Raw genomic sequence first — 15,013 nt, forward strand, 5'->3', positions numbered from 1 at the left:
GGACGACTACATTAATGTGACAGTCGGGTGCTTTATGACTTTACGGATTAGCACATAGAGGGCTGTGATTTACAATTACAGGTTACATAAGCCTGTCGCGCTAAACAGTCTGAACAAGACGCCTCGGCTGCATCAGTGAGACGGTGTTCGTCATAAAAACGTGACGTTGAACTCTGTTAGGTGGTGTAGAAATGTCGGATTCTTCTTTTATGATGGAATTCGGACCTATTGCACACATCCACACCCAGAAAGTATAGATGTGTGGGACTAAAAGCCTAAAATAGAAGTGTTTTCCATGTATAGCGGCAGCGTTGACTCTTGACTCAGGGGTGAATCTTCATCACTGATGAAGAGTTGCCCCGTCCTCATCTGTCCCTCGTCCCTCTGGGAGACAGAAATGTCTTTGTGCTGACGCCCAGGCCGCTTCCCTCTGTCGTGGCCTCTTCACTCACCACAGCAACAATGCAACTTTCACCCGTGCACGTCTTCAAACCTGCACCGTTTTCCCTCCACATTCCTTCTCTTGTCATTCAGTTCCTCCTCTTTCTGCCACATTCCTTCTTTTGCTTTCTCTCCCCCTTCCTCCCAACCCGCCACCACTCCCCCCCTCCCCCCTCGCTTGTCTGAACTCTGACAGGTGTGTAATTGAATGATTAATGACCACCACCACCCCCTCCACACACACACACTCACACACACACACACAGCTCCTCTAGACACAACATTATGTGAAAATGGAACTCTGCATATTTATGCGCACACATATTCCCATGCTAGCACACACGTGTGCATATTTCCTTCACGTACGTGTGTTCATTTGGCTGCAATATCCCAAATGGTCAAATTTCAAAATGAAAAGTGTAGCGATGCATTCTTTTACAATCTTTATGTGATTTTTCCTTTAAATGGAGTCATTTTACCACCTTTTTCTCTTCCCACCTGCAGCCCTGAGAACCCATTCGACATTAAAGAGTACGGCACTCTGAGGTCAAAAGCGTCTCATAATCACAATCTTTAGCCACAGTATCAGCGTGTGAGACTTAAATGCATTGTTTGGGAATCATTATTTATGCATATTGTATAAAGCCTTATTTAGAACTCTTTCTTTTGAGTCTTCTGCTGCTGTAGCTATGGCACATATGCAGGTGCTGGATCCTCAAATCCATCATCTCTTCTGCTCCTTCTGAACTGTTTCCTGCTCCCGGGGGAACCGCCCCTACGTGACTTTCACCGTTCTTTTGTCTTTTTATGTAGCGCTAACATGAGGCCAACATTTGGGATTTTGAGGACGATGGGTTGATGGATCGTTGGGGTGTGGGGAACGCGTTATCGGGCGCGGGGTCACGCGTGGGCGCCGGCTCGTGCTCAGGTGCAGTTTGGGAATCGCTGCCTATTTATCTGCTGGGGAGTTTCAGCAAATTGGAAACATGAACACGCCCGAGAAAGGTGACGCAGAGGCAGCCTGAGACAAACGGTGCTGCAACTTTCACCATCCAGGTTCTGTTTTGAGGAAAAAGGGGGGGCAGAAGGGGTTGGGGGGGGGGCAGAAGGGGTTGGGGGGGGGGGCAGAAGGGGTTGGGGGGGCAGAAGGGGTTGGGGGGTGGGGGGGCAGAAGGGGTTGGGGGGTCCGTTGACCAACACGTCCGAGTGACTGAGTGTGAGGGAGAAATGAAAAGTGGAGGGTTGCCGAGGTTGGGACCTTTGTGCCACCATTTCCTGGTGACCTCAATTTGTACTCTGACCTTTGACCTGCACACACCAGTTTCTCACCCCCCCCCCACATCAGTTTCAGGCCAGACCAGGGCAGCATGGCTGATGTTGGGGACCCAGCATGGTTGTTTTGCTGCGGTTTCTGAGCAGTGTAGAACGGTTCTGAATGGGTGTGTGAGCAGGAGACTCCCATCAGGAACTGAGCTTTTCCACGATGCCTCTGGCTGAAATGTGGAATCTGGATTTTTCCCTCCCTGTGACGGTCCGGCCCGTGTGACGGATCACTGCAGCTGCATCCCGAAGCCTCTGTCGGAGTTAAACAGATGGATGGAGGAATGACGTGACGGTTAAAAGGAGGACGGGTAAACCGGTTGTCAAGAAGAGGTCCCGTGAAAGCTTTGATGGTGGTTTGTTGAGTTATTGTAAAAATCAAACATTTGGGATGTTTTTATAAAGTGGAAAAAGTGGAATTATGCAATCGGATTGTTTCTTAGCCGTGATACAGTGAGTGTTTATCACAGTTGTGTCTGATACAACAACGAACTCTCATAACTGAACTGGTACAAGAGAGAAAATGGAAACAAAGCTCTAATAGTGTGGATGGATGGATGGAGGATGGATGGATGAGTGGATGGAGGGATGGATGGATGATGGATGGATGGATGGATGGATGGATGGATGGATGGATGGATGGATGGATGGATGGATGAGTGGATGGAGGATGGATGGATGGATGGATGGATGGGGGAGGGATGGATGGATGGATGGGGGAGGGATGGATGGATGGATGGATGGGTGGGTGGATGGATGGGGAGGGAGGGATGGATGGATGGGTGGATGGATGACTTTTTGAATTGGAGGGGACGGGAGCTGATTTCTACATCATGGAAAAGTCGAATTCATGAGGCTGCAGAAGACTCAGGAATCAGGAATCTGGAGTCGGGAACGTCGCTGAGCGGTGCTGCTGCAGGAGCTGCAGAGCGCTCTGGACCACGACGGCCATCCCGGCCATCCCGGCCATCCCAGCCATCCCGGCCATCCCGGCCATCCCAGCCAGGATGGGACGAACGGCTCCTCTGAGGTATTTTAATGTTCTATGTCATCTTGGACAAAGTATTTTTTCCTGTGGGATCATTAAAACCTTGAACTGGATCTCAGGTGAGTCAAGACTCACTTTATGCCTTCTGGGGTCTCGGTCAGAGAGCACATATGTTTTGTTTTGGGATTTAATTCTAATTTTAGGACCACTAAAAGGTCACGTGAGGTATAAATATGTCTTTCATATCAGTAAAAAGAACAAATGAGTTGTTCTGAATCGTTAGTAGATGAAGTGCTGGCAGCAAGTACCAGGTGACAGACGTGAAATAAAGACAAACGACAAATCCTACAAAAAAGAATTTAATATCTGTATCCATCATCATCCAGAAATATTCCAGCAGAGTGGAGAAGAAGCTGAAACGTTCCAGAGTCCTTTGGCTGAAGCTCTCCTCACACACTGTGATGCCAGACAAAACAAAGTTCCAGAAATGCTTAGAAAGGAGTTTGTGCACGTTTGTATGTGTGTAGAATGGCTTCCCATGTGTGTGTGTGTGTGTGTGTGTGTGTGTGTGTGTGTGTGTGTGTGTGAAGGAAAGATCTAAATGGACACCTGTTGGCATCTTAAGGAGGTCAGTGGTACGAAAGCGAGGCAGACTGGAAGTCATTCATAGAGTTTAGCTTCATGCTAAGGAAGAGCACTAATATTCCGATAAGCTTGCATGAAGCCACGTCCATCTGGAGCGGCACACATAAATATAAAAATAGAATAAGAAGACAATTAAAAGAAGCTTTAAATAAAGCGCGTGTCCTAGCGTGAAGGAAGACGAGGGAGGTCGTGAAGAACGTTTGTTCACAGGATTAGGTCCCATCTGGCATCGTCCATTTACAAGTTAGATAATAAATATGCATCTATCCACTTCATGTGTTGGTCCACTCTCCTGTGGGCCAGCAGGCATGATGGGAAGTGTAGTTTAAAGCAGGAGTCCCACCCACAGGACGCAGTGGTGACATTTGGAGTGGAAGCACTTCTCATCTTCAAGAGTTATGGCTTAAACCTGCGGGTCCAAACTGTGTGTGCGCGCGCGCGTGTGTGTGTTTGTGTGTGTGTGTGTGTTATATCTTGAGGTCACTGTCACTCAGTGGGGAATGTAAACTCGAGAAATGCATCTTTTTTTCCTTTAAATAGCGTCCGGTATGTGTCATTACACATACACACATACATACATACAAATTCACTCACTCACTCACTCACATACGCGCACAGTAATTTGCCCTTGCACCCACCCCCCCCCCCCCCCCCACAGGCACGCACACACGCATACACAGCTAGTGTGCATGTATGTCTAGTCCCTGGGTGAGAAGAGGCTCGGCAGGGTGTGCGTGTGGCGGCGGGTGGAGCAGCATGGCGTGGTGGGGGTGGGGTCCCGGGTAGGGGTGAAGGGACGGTCCTGGGTGAGGGGGGTATCCTGGCTGGGAGAGCAGGGCGCCAGGATACTCACTCTGCAGGGAAGACATTCCTTGGAGACCTGCGAGCAAACGGAGGACGGACTCGTTGTCGTTCTTTTGCCTCTGTTTCAGCTTTATTGCAGGTGTTTCCCGCCCACAGGTGACATTACCTGCCGTGCGAAGCCCGAGGTGGGCCTGTCCGTCCAGCCCATAGCCCCCCAACGCTGCCCCCTCTGGGCTGTAGGGGCCAGCCTGACCTGGCAGAGCAGGAACAGGACGCCAGCGTGAGACACAACACACACACAAAGCTCCACATTTACCTGCGTGAACGTCTCAACACCAACCTGAGCGATTTGACTGGTCGATCATCGGCTGGACGATTCTCCTCCTGGCGTTGATGAACCTGCACGGGGGAGGGGGGCATCAACAAACAGCGTGTTTAAAGAGGGAGAGAAAGGAAGGAATCTATTCAAGTCAAAAAAGCCAAGATATTAACCTTCTCCATTTTACAACCACTTAATTGGAGGGCAGGAATAAATCAACCTGAAGGCAAAGCCAGTATGGACCCCCCCCCCCCCCTCGGGTAATTGATCTCCATTGATCGGGAGGACGTGTGCATGTATGTGCAGGCGTGTAAATGAGACGGGGCAATTTTACAGCATAGAAAACCCTCGTGTTTAAAATGCACGCAGTATATTTATGTGGGATTACCTGTTACTGGTTTATCATATATCAGGGAGCAGGTATAGATTAAACATTAGGGCTCTGAACTGAGCGCGTGCATGTTGGGCCTGCAACGTATCTGGGGGATTAATTAATTTTGTTGCAGGCCTGTTGATGGATTTGGGTGCAGTAAACCATCTGATTATTGGATATTGATTTGCCGTTCGGTTTTATGAGCGGTTCAAACGGGTTTGTGCTGCACGTCGGCTTCAGTTAAAAAAGAGCTTGGTTGCAGATTTTCACTCACAAGCTCCAAACCCATGAGTTGGATTATAACAGTCTCCTTTAGAGTCTCTTAAAGGTAATTCCTCGTGCGTAACTAACAGTTTTTTGCACAAAATGGCTGCTTTGAAGATACCAAAGAGCTGGCACGAGACGAAAAGCCTGCTGGCGTGAGGTGGGCGTGGCTAAAGTTGTCTCTCCCCGTTTAAACGGGACAGTTTGACGGATTATTGAGAGGTCACGGGGCGGCGCTGATGAAACGCTGTGTGCACTGACCAGTTGTTGACCTGTAGGATGGTCAGTCCCGTGTCCTGCGACAGCTGCTTCTTCTGCTCCTCAGACGGGTACGGGTGCTGGGAGAGGACACACGGCACGCATAAAAATACACCAAAACACCTCAGATTCAGTAAAAAAGCCTTTTTATCTCATTTAAATGTAATTATGTTGTAGTAGCTGGAGTGGAGCAACTCTGACCTCCCTCATTTAACAGCTAATTACCTCCTCCCCACTCACTCAGTCCATTTGTGTTGTTTCCACGGACTGTGAATCGAGGCCATATTCATATAATCACTTAATCCTTGATTTTTCATTTAATTTAATTGACCTCCATTAAACCCCCTCTCTGTCCGTGCAGGGGCAGCGTCGCTCCACGCAGCTCTGCTGGGCAGCTTTTATTTCGTAGTGAATCGACAGTAAAACCAAAACGGAGGAGGCGCTTGCTCACCGACAGGTGCTGGAAGAGCCACGCTCTCAGAATGTTGGTGGCCACTTTGGGGAAGATGCCTCTCTTCTTGTTGTTCCTCCTCTCTCTGTCGGACTCGTCCTCCTCACCTGTGCTCGGAGAGGTCATGGCCCCGTCCAGGCCGTCGCCTGCAGCCACGCGAATCAAGCTTCCGTTTTTTTTGCGTTTTAAAAATCCAATACGTCGCGTCTGATTCATCATTTCAAACTGGGTCCGTCTTTAGCATCCGTGACCTGACGGACGTGTCCGAGAATCTTATTTCCGTGCACGTACCTGTGTCGCTGCAGTTGTCCGCTGTGCTGAGCGAGGGCAGGCCGCAGGTGCCCGGCGTTCCCAGGGGAGTCGTGGCACATTCATCTGGCTCCCGCAGCCACGAGGCGTTCTGCCAGCGGACACCAGAGGTTAGAGCATTGAGGTTAAATGATGGGGAACCCCCCGACAGGTGTGTCGGCCCGCCTCACCTGCTCCGACAGGCTGGAGCAGGAGCCGGTGAAGTCCTCCATGTCGGACTTGGAGCCGCCCTCCCGTTCATCCAGGATGAGATCTGTGGGCATTTTACCCTTCAGGCAGGTGATGTAGCGATGGCAGAAGTTGTCGCAGAGGTCGTGCACCTTCAGAACCACAAGAACATAGTGAGCAGACGCAGCAGCACCACAGGTTCATTCCTCACACCTCCACCCCTCCAATCAACAGACCTTCTCCAACTCCAGCAGATGGAAGCGAAGAACCTGTATCGCCTGGATCATCTGTGGACATCAGCACCGGTGATTATTGGGCGTGAAAACCTCCCAAAATAGGTGCGATCGTGTCTCCGTTTAAGTTGATAAACTTACCAAATTGTCCAGCTCGGGATTGGAAGAGAATATCGGCTTCTCCGATCGGATCTGCAAACCACCGCGGACAAAAACAGACTCAAGTGATCCCGACCCTGAGACCCGTCCGGCACCGTTCTGTGATTTTCCCCCCGACCGCTCACCTGCTTCGCGAACGCGGCGATGTCGTCGTTGAAGGACTCCGAGGAGCAGACGTCGCTGTGGCAGGTCATCCCGGAGAGGTGAGAGTTGGCGGAGAAGGAGGCGGGATCTCGAGGCGAGCAGGTGGCTAGCTCGCACTTTTCAAACACTAAGGCCAACAGTGGAAACAGTGGATGACTGGAAACACACACACACACACACACACACACGCGCAGTTAGCATAGCATAGATAAACAGGGTAACAGTTTACATAGTGTCCACATGATACAGTCACAGACGGTGTTACAGGAAACTTAATATGCATTTTTGGAGCAGACAGCTGTACACTTGGTATGCAGTTTCACATGCAGCATAAAAATATACACATGCTAATCTGCTACAAGAGTAGATTTACTTTAAACTATTTAACTATTTTATAGCCGCTAACAGGCTACCTAATTCATTTGTACCACAGCTAAGGTTTCAGTAACACATGCTCACCCATAGATCTGGTCTTTGTGGTGTTTGAGCGAGTCGGGGATGGCGGGTCCATATTCCGGGGGAGGAAATGGCCTGACATTGTCCCCGTACCCCCCCACTGGCATGCCCTCCGACCCCGAGTAGTGCACCAGCTCTTCATACTGAAACACAATTAGATGGAAAACACGAGCGTCACTGGACATCTGCGTGACATCAAGTCACGCTGTGATTTTATTAGCCGTCCGGGGACGTCGGTGGCAGAGCTGAACGCAGATCGTCTGTTTCGTGTCCCGCGTTTGACAGGACGAACCAAGGGTGCGTTTGGTGTTTGGAACCCAGCAGTTAGCGCTCATTTCATCTCCCAGGAGAAAAGAGATGTTTTTGTGCTGTGTTGTTGCTGTAAGTTGAGGCGAGGCAGATGATAGCTTGAGGGATTGTTCTTTTTTACGAATATTAATTCACTGCTATGCAAAAACATCGCTAACACATCAACATATCATTTAAAAATGGACAGATAATTAGGCCGATGTGACCCGTGGTGAAATATCCTCAGTGTCATTCAACATGTCCTCCCCCAGCCTGGTGCGACAGCCTCGCCGGGCCTGTTTACGCTCCAGGACGGTGACGGCGCGCCAAACCAAACATTTCCCAGTTGTGCGTGCACTTTTTCCACCAGGGTGATTCACAAGTTGACCCGCAGACGCCCGAGGATTTTCCTAAACGTGTCTAATGTAAGTCTGGCTGTTGTTGTTGGTTCTGCGCGGCGAGGGAAGCAAAACATAAAAGCAATTATTCTCGTATCTTCTCTCTCCGCTGACCTCTGGGAAATAAATGAAAGAGAAATTAAATTATGCCTCCTAATGTGCACACTCTGCCCTCCAGCCAACCCCTCGGCAAGACCCCTGGAGGTCTCTGGACCTCACTTTGAGAACCACTGTCCTAAATGGCTTATCAAATTGTTGTATTTCAGAGCCCCATATGGCCACTGGGATCAGAGGAAGCACCTGCTCGGGGGCCCTCCCCGGGACACCTTCCAGTTTTATGGAGGCTGGCTATTAACACAATCACCGCTATCGGATGGCGCGTCTCTCCTTTCGCACCACCCCTATCGGGTTTCTGTGCGTCACGCGGATCAAAGCGGACAAGTCAAGATGACAAATTCCACAAATTTTCCCCTCTTTTCTGAAAAAGTCACGTCCAGCAAGTAAACAGGGTTCGGGTGGCAGGACAGTGGTTCCGCTGCAAGTTTTAATCGTGTTAATTAAAGGCGTGCGGGTCTAACGGGCACCTTAGCACGCCAGTATTTTTAAAAAAGAAAACATTTTTATTAGCTTTTCCCTGAAGGTTGAAGCAGAAACAGACATTAGCTGAGTGTGTTTGCAGGTATTCAGGTATTTCTCCAATGTGTTGAGCCACAGTGTTGTATAGAGTGTGTGTGTGCATGTGTGTGTGTGTGTGTGTGTGTGTTCCCTGCTCTGTTGTCAAACAGTCCTGACGTTTCTTTAATCGCGCTCCTTCACTGAGAGGTCTCAGCCTGCTGCCCGTCAGCCAATCTCTCCTCCAGCACCACGGTGCCGCCTCTGAATCACTGTGGCAAAAAAACCTGACCTACTTACTGAGTTGAAGAGCTGCATCTCCTCCGCTCTGCCTCTTAATTACCTACACGGCTCTAACCCCGATGTGCCATAAAGCCTGAGTGCTGTTACACATGCCAGCTCCATAGGGTGGAGGGAGGAAACGGTGGATCCAAATGAGCAGCAAAACCAAACACACTGAATGTGTTGGATCAATAACCTGGAGGAGCTGCACTATTTAACACAGCAATATTCTATTTTATCCCTAAAGTCTGACTGGGGTCAAAGGTGCAAACAGACGTATCATTTCTATATTTTAGGAAGCTATTTTTTTTTCTCTCCATTTGTCTGTAAAGTGCTACATTGATCCTGGGTAGTTTGGTGAACAGTAAGAGGCAGATTTCTCTTTGGCTCATGTTGTATCTGCTGGCACATCTCCTCCTGGAACACTGAGCTCATGTCAGTCCATTAGTCCGTTTCCAGCGGGCCTTGTGTTTGTCCGGCTGTTAAAACAGCGGAGAGCATTTCCAAGAGGACTCACGTTCCCCGTGTCCGATCCGCGATCCCTCCCAACCATTAGAACCCACGCAATTAATAAGGAAAAAAGAGCGGACGTACCCTTTTCTCCATGCGCTCCGACAGCCAATCCGACACCAGAGACGACGATGCACTGCTCGGCTAGTCCAGCGAGCTTTGCGCCCTTTCTCCGCTCCTGAGGTTCTGTAAATAAATAAGTGTTGTTGTTGTTTTTAATTCATTGGCACCGATGTGGCGAACACGCTCATCACCATCTAGATGAAGGAGGAGGGAGCCAAACACTGACCCGCTCCCCCCTGTTTACTCCCAGCCTTTAATATTACAACATCATGATGCGACTGGAGCCCTCGCCGACGGCTCTCCTGGGCTCAGCCTAATGCTTTATGATCTACTTAGCATTAATAAAGCTGTTAAATGCTAGCGAGTGGAAATGCAAGCGCGCGAGGCTCCGCTGCAAGATCAAAAATGTCCCACCGAGACGTAAATGCACTCCGTATCCAGTCCGGCTCGGGCCGTGTCCGGTAGTCCGGAGCGGCAGCAGCGACTCCCTGCAGCGGCTCTCCCCGCCTGGTGCGCCTCTCGCTCCGGCCGACTCGTATCGGGATGCTCCGGTGCTGCGGGTTCGTCTCCGGCTCCTTGTTCTCGCTGCTGTCCGCGCACCGACGGTCGGGCAAATGTCAGTGCCGGGAATGAGCGATGGTGTTTTCAGCCTCCAGAGGAGGAGGAGGAGGAGGAGGAGGAAGAGGGGGGAGGGGGAGGACGGGGGGCAGCGATGGTGGCGGAGCGCGCTGTGTGAGGAGGTTTCGGAGGGTCAAAACGCGACGGGGTCTCTTTGCCCCCCATCTCCTTCCCTCCCTCCCTCCCTCCTTCCCTCCCTCCCTCATCTCCTCCTCCTCTTCCCCCTCGCCTCTCTTCCTCTCCTCCTGCTCATTCAGCTTCAGGCTGCTGTCGGAACCGCTGCTGTCACCCACGAATTGGATCTATTTGTTCTTTTCTTCATGTCCGTCACTCAGGGACAAACATAAATATATATATACGTATAAACATAAATATACACTTTTAAGAATTAGTTTAATAGCTAACTTTGCACGCAGTTACGCAAAGTAAACGAGATAAAAGCTCATAAAATTAAATTAAGTTTTTTTTCCCCACAACTTTTTATATGCATCAATAGCAAATTACAATAAAGCATTCTTTTTGAGTCAAACTTAAATATGGCAGATGTTTATTTTAACTTTTTAGCATAAAGTTCATGCACAATTATATCTGCACTTATTGCTTCTTTTAAAATATGTCATTCACATCGGGTGAAATATGAATTGTCCAACCGTTTAAAGTGAATTTTAATATGATATATTTTTAAATAAACTTGATTGCACCTTTTAATTAATAATATACATTAATTGCACTACATTAAATCCATGAATATACATACATATAAATCAGCATTAAAGTTCCTTAATGTCGTGCAACTTGCTCCGAGATTTGAAAACTTCTACGATAAAAGAAATCTAGCTTCCAAAGAACTTTTAGAATAACCATTTATTCCAACATTTCGTAATCCGTCCATGTTTTTGAGCTGAAAACAAGCGCACACCGAGCAGCACCAATATAGGAGCTTTTTATGTGTTTGGGACTAATTGTAGGACCAATAGCCGCCGAACAATCTCCACATCGTGCCATAAATAAATATAAGGAGAATTGACTGCTGCTAATAGCTTCCAAAGTGTTTTATTGCGCGCGCCCGCTTCCAATGCGACCCGCCTGTGGACGCTGCGCAAATGTTCCGCTTTGGCCAAGTAAGACAACAAAACCATCACTGTGAGAACGTTTTATTTTAACTCGATGGAAGGGCTTTAAAGCCCCCTTTCACACGTTGGTGGAATATTTAACTCCCCCCTGGTCTTGTGTTGTAAATGACACCGAAGTAACATAATAATTATTCTGGACGCTCCCCTTCCCCGGGTCCCGCTGCGCAGCACCAACAGGCGGCTGCACTTCAATCAGCAGCGGCTTGCAGGGGCGCAGCGGGCCGGGGCAGGGGGCTCCGCGGGCGGCGTGCTGTGTGAACGTGGGGTCGCCTGTGAGGGAAGGCCCCGAAGCGCGCATCCATCCGCGGCTCTTTTAACTCCGCGGAGCGCTGGTGTCCGACAGGGGTGATCACAGAGCTCGACCCCCTCACCACAGGGCCACGGGGCAGAGCCTCGAAGGGAGCAGAGCCGGGGCATGTTTTCACTTTGTTAACAGGCCGATTGAAGAGGATTAACGCACAAGTGTGCATCATCTGAGGACATTTGCGCGTCCCTCCGCGGACAAACCTCAAATCCTCTCGAATGGGAATGAGCACATTTCAGGGTGTCGGGTCCCTTCAGCTCGGGCCATAAATCTTAAATCTCTGTAACATTTATCTAACAGGCCATTATCTAAACGTGTAGATTACACTCATTTACATCACAAACACCAAAGGATCTGTCAGTTTTATCACATCTCCTTGTGGCTGTGGGCCAACACCCAGCCAGCATATGTTATTAAAGCTGTGTGAAAAGGGATGCTGTCAAACACAGATGTTAAGGAAAATGGAATTAAATGACAATGGAACTTCGTGTTCCAGGAGACCCCAAATAACTGATGTGATTCGCTGCTTCTGTTGAGCTCAGCTAAAAAACTGGGTGAGTCTTCTGCTCGGTAACTATGATTGATGTCAAGAGGACTTTTTTATACCGCGCCATCTTCGCAAGGCTTCAATAAGTGTGTTCGGATGATTGATAATGGACTCTCAGCATCACTGAAATGAGAAAATGACTTACAAGATTTGATAAACCTGAGTTTTGTAATGATCCACACACAATTGGACTAAATATCAACATGTTTTTTTAAATTAACAGTTCTCAAAAAAGGAACCTATTGCCAAAATGTGGCTTTTAAACTCATCTTCCTGGGATTTTCTGCACTAAACCCCTGCAGAACAGGCGTCAGTCCGCCCGCCGTGAGGCCGCCCTGCACGTCAAGGCTGCTGCAGTTATTTGTCACCGGCTGTCAAGGCTCAAGCGCTCGCTGCTCCGCAGCCACCAAGGCCCGTCGGGGAGTGAGCGCTCGCCCTGGTGTCAGCAGATACAGCGCCGTTTTCCTGCATGCATATTTGTGGCTCTGTGTCAGCTGAGGTCAGGGTCGACACCCCCCCCCGTCTGAGCATGAGATGCCGCCGGTTTAAAGACATTAAACACCCAAAAGAGATGGAAAAATATGGACTTTGGGAGCAGCTGAATTGCATGAAAGAAATGAAACGAAGGAACTTGGGCTCATAATCAAGCTGCAAGAACTGCAGTGATGTAACAAAAAAGGCCCTAATCTAAACGATAAACTCAACCTCTCAGTACAATGGTAATATCGTTTTATCACTAATAAAACTTCCACTCCCAAAGTTTAAGTAAATGTACTGTAAAGTAAATGTACTGCGTTACTGGAAGAGCAAAAGTTTGAGCTAGTTGCCCCCATCTTCCTGCCGCCCAGCCTTGTTGACACCGGTGACTCTGCCATTAACAAAATATGGCTGCCGTGACCTCTGGCATCGGAACGCCAGCGTTCAGACATCAGAGAGCTGCCGGCGTCCGTGTCTGAGGGGAAGGAGGGAGGGAAGAAGACGAGGGGAAGGACACGGAGCGGGGTAAAAGTATGGGGCAGTTGGGGGGACGCAGAGTGCATTTTTATGAGCTCGTGCCTCTCTAGTTTCTGGGTCGTCTGGTCACACAGGCATAAATTTTTGGTCCCCCCCCTTTCCTTCATCTCTCCTTCCATCTTTCCTCCTGTCTTCCAGAAGGTCCTCTCAGAAATCCTCCCCAATCTTCTCTTATCATGTTTGCAAACTTTCCCCCCAGTTTCCGCCTTCATTTCCCCTCCGCTCCCCCCTTTTTTAGACGTGTCTCACCACCTCTCCATCCTTCTGCCCTTCTCATCTTTATCTCTTTTTGCTTATTGAAAACTAACACAACAATTCTCCGTTTGGTTATTTTCTCCCTCCTCTCTGCCCCCCCCCCAACACCACCACACCCATCCTTTATAGATGGAGATTAACTTGGGAGTGCAGCGCCATCCGTCCTCCTGACTGTTTGTTGTTAAGGAGATGGATGGAGGCTCCCTCTGCCAGCCTCACGCAGCCGCAATTACACCAGCCGCCATGATAGATGGAGGGGAGGGAAAGAGGGGTGGGGGAGTTGAGAAGAGGGAGACTCGAAGAGGGGCATCTATCACGCCCTTTAATCTACCTGTCACTGCAAGGGCTTGGGGGGGGGAGGAGAGTGGGCTTTACTCCTGACTGCTGGTCAAAGGTTTATTTCTCCAGCCTGAATTTGTTTTTCCTCATTTGGGGCTGATTTCATTACACGTCCTGATCACTTCACCTGATTTCCCTCAGCTTAATGGATCCCGTGAAGGTGCAGGAGTGTTTCTGACGTGCCGTCGATGTGATGGGTGGTCACTAACGCGGCTGAGCATATTTCATTACAGGACGAGGGTAAACAAACACGGGCCCGGTTGCTGTGTTCCCCCGGCCCGACAGGACGGCTCAAATGTGACTCAACTGGAGAGACGATTGTGTTTCGGCTGCTACAACTCAGCTGTCGTGGGTACAACTTTCTCTAAGTGGATTAATGGACCTCCCCTGCAGCTAAATGAGCGCTAATCTCGCCATTGTCTGTTGTTGTGGGGCTCCAAAAATTCATCTGCTAGTCTAAAACTTTTAGCAACTGTTAGTCTGTCCAGGGGGATCCTGTTCCAGGGGATCCTGTCCAGGGGATCCAGCGGTTCTACTGCCCAGCTCATGACCTCGGCTCGTGCAGGAGGGACACCGTCAATCAGCCGTGTGACCTCATTTGGAGTCACTGGGCCAGATCGGACTGTTGTGTCCCTCGTCGGTCGTCCATCAGGGGACGTCAATGTCTGTCATTAGCCGCTGCATGTTTGTCTTTTCCGTTGGTTCTAATGCATTTACTTGTTTGGGGTGGGGCCATCACATGCCTGGTTGGTGTGTATCTAACCTCTGAAGCCAAACCAATTAGCCGCTGGTTTAATCTTAGTCCATGATTAGATCATTGGCTGATAACTTGCACATGCAGGCGTGCACATTTGCTGACCAAACCAACGTGTTTGCTGTCAGACTGCTGCCTCACTTTGGACAAGATTGCACTTCAAGGGCAGCACCAAGCGTTCATAAAGCACTTAACACATTACAGCACCAAGCTGGATCTTTCCTTGTTCTTACTTTATGAATAAATCCTGATGATACGGCCGGAGAGCCTCCACACAGCAGCTTCTTCAGTGTGTGTGTGATTCATTTAAGCCCCGCCCACACAGGCCAACGCTCTTATTGTCCCAGCAGGGCTTCGGAAAGTTTGATACAGCTGATTTGGTGTCAACAAGTAGGATCGGAGCCTCGGTTGAACCCTTTTTGTGGGGCACACGAGTAACTCCCTCTGGAAGCTGCTCACACACCTCCATCCATCACGCCCGAATACCTGGCGAAGACAGAGCCCACTGACCTATTGTCTAATAAATCTGCATATATAACCACTAATATTTCTCCATCCGTGCCT

The 15,013-nt window shown here is 49.4% G+C and overlaps 1 protein-coding gene across 1 annotated transcript; it reads right to left on the reverse strand.

Annotated features, from left to right (window-relative positions):
* Positions 1-3,092: 3,092 nt before the first annotated feature.
* Positions 3,093-10,207, reverse strand: meis3 (myeloid ecotropic viral integration site 3). Its single transcript, XM_057049352.1, has 13 exons — positions 9,900-10,207; positions 9,507-9,608; positions 7,336-7,475; positions 6,858-7,032; positions 6,715-6,765; positions 6,577-6,627; positions 6,343-6,492; positions 6,155-6,263; positions 5,864-6,009; positions 5,416-5,492; positions 4,539-4,597; positions 4,365-4,451; positions 3,093-4,274 (listed from the first exon to the last, which is right to left on the reverse strand). Exons 2-13 carry the CDS (start codon positions 9,516-9,518, stop codon positions 4,075-4,077), a joined length of 1,257 nt encoding a protein of 418 aa, XP_056905332.1. The 5' UTR covers positions 9,519-9,608; positions 9,900-10,207; the 3' UTR covers positions 3,093-4,074.
* Between the last annotated feature and the right edge of the window lie 4,806 nt (positions 10,208-15,013).

The sequence above is a fragment of the Takifugu flavidus genome, chromosome 12 (assembly GCF_003711565.1).
Source record: "Takifugu flavidus isolate HTHZ2018 chromosome 12, ASM371156v2, whole genome shotgun sequence".
NCBI classification, from domain to species: Eukaryota; Metazoa; Chordata; class Actinopteri; order Tetraodontiformes; family Tetraodontidae; genus Takifugu; species Takifugu flavidus.

Coding starts and splice junctions, on each gene's coding strand:
- meis3 (XM_057049352.1), bottom strand. Junction 6,264..6,342: donor GCTCCAGCCTGTCGGAGCAG/GTGAGGCGGGCC, acceptor GTCCGCTGGCAG/AACGCCTCGTGGCTGCGGGA. Junction 4,452..4,538: donor CGACCAGTCAAATCGCTCAG/GTTGGTGTTGAG, acceptor CTGCTCTGCCAG/GTCAGGCTGGCCCCTACAGC.